The following is a 6,800-nucleotide window of genomic DNA, read 5'->3' as shown; positions in this document are numbered from 1 at the left end:
TCCCTCAAAGACTTTCATTTTGTTCCTGGTGTCTATAAATACATCTAAAGTTCTTTTCCTAAACATGATTATAAATCTGGATTTATTTATTTGTGTCCTTACAACTTAATGGTTCTATGGATACTATCTGAGGTAAAAGACCTAGATGGGAAGGCCACACCTTAAATCTGTCTTTACCTCAGGACTGAATCTTAATAGACCTTTGTTCCTCAAATCCATTTTTCTCTTACTATTTGGGATCTAGAAGCATTAAACTTTTATAAACCTCAAATCTTCAAATTCCTAGACTTTCTCCATTCCCTTTCATGTCTATTTCCAAACTATCACTTCAATAACTAGAAAGTAAAAGCCAATTCTATTAACATTTGAAGTCTTTACAAACCTTTTCCTTATAGGACAGGTTGGCAAATTTCTTCTGTAAAGGTTTAGATTGTAAATTATTTTAGACTTTGTGGACCATAAACAGTTTTTGCCACAACTACTGAATTCTGTTATAGTACAAAAACAGCCATAGATAGTTGGCTATGTACCATTAAACTTTATTTTTTTAAAAAGTTGATGGGCCAGATTTGGACTGCAGGCCACAATCTGCCTTCTTTAAAGATAAAGGCTCCATAGGCATGTGATTGGCCTTTATGTTTTACAGGTGGAAGTTTTACTCTGGTTATTACTGTTGTACAATAAATAAGCTAATGTTTATATATGCTAATTTTTTATTAATGCAACACTTTACTTCCAGTACGAGTTTATTATTTAAAATATAAAATAATGCATTTTTTCCTAATTGATAAACTCACAAGTGCCATCAGCTTTGCCCAATAAAAAATTTCTTCACTGATCTAAAGTTTATCCAGTCTGCTATAAAGGTTGTTGATGTTGGGGCACATTACTCCATGTAGGGATTCAGTAATCCAGGCTGACAGTGGCTCTGTTATCATCAATACAAAGCTTTCAAGGTTAAACTGGGTGTTGACATTCAGCTGATATAGGAAGAGAATGGATGATCTCTTATGAGAGGATTTCATGGCCAAATATGGAGTATCTCACAGTACTTCTACTCAAATTCCATTGAGTGGAACATGGATATAACTCTATTGTAAGGAAGGCTAGGAAATGGAGTCCAGCTTTACGGCCTTGAAGAAGTAGGCACAGATCTTGGTGAGCATACTGAATTCTCTGCTTCAGTTCCTAAATAAATATTAATGACTGAGCCTTGCACACTAGCTATGTGACTTTAGGCTGAGGGCCCATCTTGCCTTTCTTATAACAGGCATAAAATCAGGATTAAATGTACAAAGCATATAAAGATGCTTTGTCACTTGTTAACTAGCAAACACTTTACATGTATGAAAGAATATAATGAATACCTGTGTAGCATTCCCCCAGATTTATATTTGTTAACATGATATATTTGTGATTCAGATTTATTTTAAGATATAAACATTATAAATGTAGTTTGAGGCTTCTTAAGTACTTTCCTCCAATTCTATTCCTCTTATCCTTCCTCACTATGGTAAACTCAGTGTTTATAACTCTTAGGCACTGGTATCACATTTTTTATCACTTAAACTGGTCAGTAAGTCAGCACCACTGAATTCTACCATAGTCAGCCAAATCTCTTGTGGAAGGAAAGACATGGTATTCTGGTAAAGCATTCCAGGGGTGAGAGGCATGAAATCATCCCTCAACCCTCATAGTCAGTCTCCAGGTATAGCAGCCTCTTGGGAATGAGGGAACAGGGAGATAGGAAATTGAGAGGTAGTCAGATCAGACCATGATGGGCCTCATGTGTCAGCTGAATATTAATATTTTATCCTGAAAATGCAGAGGAATTCCATTTGTTGTTAGACATGGTCAAATTTGTGATTTAGATGGATTATTCTTGTAGCCATGTGAGGACTGCTCAGAGGTAGAAAGACCTTTGCTATAGTGCTAAGGAGCGATAATACGTGCTTCAACTAAAATGGTGGCCCATGGGGTTAGGCGCTTTCTTCGCAAGCACTTTGAGAGCTCACAAATTTTCTTTCTTGCTGCTTCTGAAAGGATTATACTTCAGTTTGGTATGGGGGTGCCTCAAGTAGAAACTGCTGCTTCTTCCTAGCATTTTGACTTTGACCTTCCACGTTAAGTTGTAGAAGTCTCTCTTCTACAAGATTATTGTTCTTCTGTTGGACTCCTAAAGCACCTTACATTCATTATCTTTTTTAATCTTCACAGCCAACCCTGTGAGATAGTTACCATTTTTACTCCATTTTAAAAATGAGGAAAGTGAGGGACGCCTGGGTGGCTCAGTCATTAAGCATCTGCCTTCGGCTCAGGGCATGATCCCGCATCAGGCTCCCTGTTCCGCTGGGAGGCTGCTTCTTCCTCTCTCCCACTCCCCCTGCTTGTGATCCTTCTCTTGCTGTCTCATGCTCTCTCTGTCAAATAAATAAATAAAATCTTTTTTAAAAAAATGAGGAAAGTGATGCCCAGAGTGGTTAAATAGCTTGCCTAATATTATTAGAAAGAGTCTAAGCTGTTGTTTTACTTAAGTCTGACTTACTATCTTGATGTCCTCTTGTCTCTCTCAAGGCATAACAGCTGAGGAATTGCTATGTGCCAGGCACTGCCTGTTCTATCATCCATACAACCCTCTGAGGTAAATAATATTATTATCCTCATTTTACAGCTGAGGAAACTGAGATCCAGAGAATTTAAGTAACTTGTTTAAGATGCTACATCTGGACAAGGTGATTAAAACAAGTTAACTCTGGAGCCATTGGCTTATCCTATCTCTAATGGGAAGGCACTTATTTGATTTCCAAAAGTACGGGGAGAAGGAAAACACTATGTTATAATTTAAAGCTCTTATTAAGCTTTGTTAATATGGCCCTAATCTCAGTGTGTCAAAATATTGTGGAGAATTTAACTATAAGCCACAGTCAGTACCAGATTTGAATGGGCATAGCTTGATTATGATAACATACAACTTTGCTTCAATCTTTGCCAAAATGACTTACTCTGGCAGAGTAGTCACAGGAGAGCTGGCCAAGAGCCAGGAGGCCAGGGTTCTAATCCTGGTTCTGCCATGAATGGTCTTTGAGTTCTTGGGTGGGTCAATTGATTTCCTTAGACTTCAATTTTTCCATTTCCAAAATTCAAGAAATGAACTAGAGTATCTCCAGTGTCCCCACCCACTGTGATTCTCTCTTTGCCTTTTCCCCCCCATTCCATCAGAAACTGACTTCAAAAAATGACAGGAAATATAAATAAACATTTTTAGAAATGCAACAAATTAATTTTAATATTTCCAGAGGTGAGGACAAGTAAATATTATAGAAGAACAAGGAACTATTTTTAATATTCTTTATACTAATATTATAAACATAACTCATATTTTAGTCATTTGCTTATACATGAAAAATCTAAACCTATGATTCTGGCTAGCATATTTATTTTAAAAAATGAGGTTTAAATAAATTAAACAATATGAGTGTGAAACAAGTACATAACTAAGAGAGGTAACACCTTGAAAAGAAATCAACTCATGAAATAGTTTTAGGAGAATATGGATTTAGGAGAACATGGATAGACAAAAGAAAAGACTGATACACAGAGGATTCTAGAAAACAGGCAGTTTTCCACACCCCACTAATTCTTTCTAAAAAAGCTATTTCTTTACACAAATGTATTTGTAGACAAGGTAAATGTACTTACTAAGTTGACAAAATTGCTTTCAAATCTACTTTAAAATCCACCTCTCTCCAAGGGAGTGGATCCCAGCCTGGAAGGCAGGATGATAATAGTTTTTGGTTTTTGTTTTTTTTTTTTCCTTTCTTACTTCCCAAAGGGAGTTTTGCAGGAACCTGATAGTATGTGTTCAATTTGTTTAAATGATGAAATAGATGTGGGCCTGGGCAAATTAGCCCATATTAACATTTCTTGTTTTTGCCCTTAACTAAAGGACTTGGTAGTAATAGCTTAGAAATTCTGAGCTCTGGTAACCCCCATATGCACTGAGCAGTTCAGCAAGATGAAGCCTATCTCAATACTCCATGTGACACAGGAAGAGAGGTGAGGTGGAGCTAATGCCCCTACTTCCATGGACTTCCATGATGAGGGCAGTTTCATCAGTCAGCCTCAAACATCCTCTTTTAGTGTTTCCCACCTTTACCTTTCTGATTTTACTTTCCTTAAGGAAACCATTGTTGACTTTATCACTAAATTTCAGATGTGATGCTAGGCATTGAGACTACAATCATGAAGATGCTGGCTCTGCTCTTGAGGGCTCGAGGGTCTAAAAGAAAATGCCGTATTTAGTACTCTGACCCATTCCCATCTCATTTCCTCCCCCTGGGCCTAGGTAGCACTATTTCTAAGAGTAAGGGATTGCCTGAGAGGATTTCTAAGATTTTTAGGTAGGAAAGCACCCACATGTCTGTAAGTTAAGTAAGACTGAATAAAATGTATGGAACCAGACCTAGGCATACAGCATTGAGTGGTGACAGGATCCTGGCCCCAGAATTAACTCCTGGAGCTCCTCCTCTGCCCAGAGAGCAGAGATCAGGGGTCTTATGATCCCTGGCCCCCAGTGGTTAGCAGCCTGGGCACATGTACACACACAGACTTCTTGGATATCTTGGTCCTTCAGGACAAGTGTAGGTCACCTGAAATATCCATTGCTCTTTATTCTTTCATTTCATTGAAGGAGCAGTAGCTGGGCCCCAAGCCTCGCACGGTGCAGTCAGTGCTGTCACTGTCACACTTGCCACAATGACATTCAGTGGCTACTGGATATGTATATAGGGAATCTGCCTGATGAGCACAGCCAGGCACTTTCACGGTCTCGTACACCAGCTCTTTGAAGGTACATATTTTCTGGATGTTGGGCCTGGCTGGGTCTTTGTACACTAGATCCTGTGGAGTTTAAAAAGGAGAGAGTTAGACTAAAATACTCTGGAAATTACTATTTAGCATAATCAAAATGAGACAGGAATTTAATACTGCTTGCTCTAGCATTTACCCAATAAAGCTCACTTAAGGAATTCCTAAACACGGAAATATGCTCTCATAAATGTCCTATATGCTATACCACATTTCTTGGTTCTGGAAATCTTACAGAATATATGTCATTCTTTTCCTACTCCTTATGTCTATATCAAATCTTAAATATTTCTCAAACTATAGGGAAACTTTAAATTTCAACATAGAAAAATGATGAAATAGAACTATAATAGAAATTTTAAGTTGATTTTTGTACTTAGTCAAAAGCTATGTTAATGACAACATGAACCAGAAAACACTGAAGTTCAATTTCTCAGAAAATGTTTCCAAATACATTGTCCCTGTGTGTTTATAAAAAGCCCAAAGACATAAGAGGAAATGTCAGTGCTTAGCTTAACATGACTATGAAGTCACATGGAAAATTTTAAATATTCCACTGTCTTGTAGACATTTCCTCCCCTTAAATGCTGTATATTTTGCAGGGCTCTCAGTTTCAAAGTATACACAGTTTGCATATGAGAACTTTTAATCCAGGCAGAACAGGTTTGTTCCAACAGTTTCTAGTAAAATTATTTGCACCAAGGGAAGAAATTGGCATTGCTGTTTAATTTATTTCAATATCATGCTATCAGGTCTGTTGATCGAACTCATTTACCACCCAATAAAATATATTTCATTAAAAAGTTGTTACTTTCAATTTCAGTTTATAGAATGAAAATTTGCATAGACAACCAGGTGTTATAGGAGAAAAAAGTAAAACAAAGTAGAAACTCTTTACTTGGATTAATGCAAGGAAGCTGTGTGAAAACAAACTAGTGGTTTTATGCTTCTGTGCCTTGGTTTTCTCAATGGCGTGAAGAAGTGAGTAGGTTTGCTGATTCACTTCGGTTCTAATAGTCTACAAGTATAGATTGTGTTCTGAGGCTGCTTGTTGCCATTTGTAATCAGGTGGACAAATAAGACAATTTTAATAATATGTTTGTGTTTTTATGTGGCTTGGAAACATATTTTAATACTACCTCTGTTGCAAAGATATGGCTTCAATTACAGAAAATGGCTTTTGGGGAATATGGTAGATCTTCTATTAATAAATATATGTATGTTTACATGTTTATCTCTCTATATGTAAAATCTACCATAGCACTACTTTTTTTTTTTGGAAGTGCAGAGTTGGCATATTACCAAGTTGATCACATCAAATCTGACGCTTTGCTAGATTTATCCTAATCAAATCCAAGCTCAAACATCTAACTGATATCATGGTATTTAACCCCAATCATAACACAGACAGTATTGACTAAGGGACTCATGGCTATTACTTGGGAAAGTTAAAATATTCATAAAGTGGTAATTAATGAAGCCTGCCTTGGACAGACACTTAGCACCCTCACTTCCAGCAAAGCAGAGTTCCTACCCGGGTGTAGCAGTAGCCGGCACACCACGTGGTATTGATGTTTATGCAGAAGCGACATTCCTCCTTTTCCACTGTGATGGTGATGTTGGTCAGCTCACAGCTCTTGCAGCAGATTGCTCTCCAGCAACAGAAAAGGAAGCAAAACTGGACTGACTTCATCCTGGGCTAGAAAGCAAACAATTAAGGCTCATGAGAAACCAAAAAACCCCAAAGAATTATAATCATGTAAGTTGAACAAAGCAAAAATAATTGATTTGTCCATTCTCCCCAGGCGCATTTTGCTCCAGCAATTTTTTCCTTCCTTTTCCCTTGCCTTACTTCTTTTATGAACAAACATTTCTTCTTATACTCCTTCTCCTTCATTTTTTTTTGTCAAGTAGACCCATATTGCAGATCAAAA

At 37.3% G+C, this 6,800-nt stretch overlaps 1 protein-coding gene across 1 annotated transcript; it reads right to left on the bottom strand.

Moving 5' to 3' along the window:
- Positions 1 to 4,668: 4,668 nt before the first annotated feature.
- On the bottom strand, positions 4,669 to 6,559 carry LOC123799532 (follitropin subunit beta). Its single transcript, XM_045808674.1, has 2 exons — positions 6,401 to 6,559; positions 4,669 to 4,899 (listed from the first exon to the last, which is right to left on the bottom strand). The coding sequence occupies exons 1-2, from the start codon at positions 6,557 to 6,559 to the stop codon at positions 4,669 to 4,671; spliced, it is 390 nt and encodes a 129-aa protein (XP_045664630.1).
- Between the last annotated feature and the right edge of the window lie 241 nt (positions 6,560 to 6,800).

Source organism: Ursus americanus, chromosome 24 (genome assembly GCF_024610735.1).
Source record: "Ursus americanus isolate L20-20 chromosome 24, mUrsAme1.1.p, whole genome shotgun sequence".
NCBI classification, from domain to species: Eukaryota; Metazoa; Chordata; class Mammalia; order Carnivora; family Ursidae; genus Ursus; species Ursus americanus.
The sequence above is the reverse complement of the archived record's forward strand: the minus strand, read 5'-3'. Positions and strand labels throughout refer to the sequence as shown.

What these genes read in the sequence shown, in the direction of transcription:
- LOC123799532 (XM_045808674.1), bottom strand. Translation starts at nt 6,559, where the DNA reads ATGAAGTCAGTCCAGTTTTGCTTCCTTTTCTGTTGCTGGAGAGCAATC. An exon ending in CCGGCTACTGCTACACCCGG is followed by an intron (nt 4,900 to 6,400) that starts GTAGGAACTCTG and finishes TAAACTCCACAG; the next exon opens with GATCTAGTGTACAAAGACCC.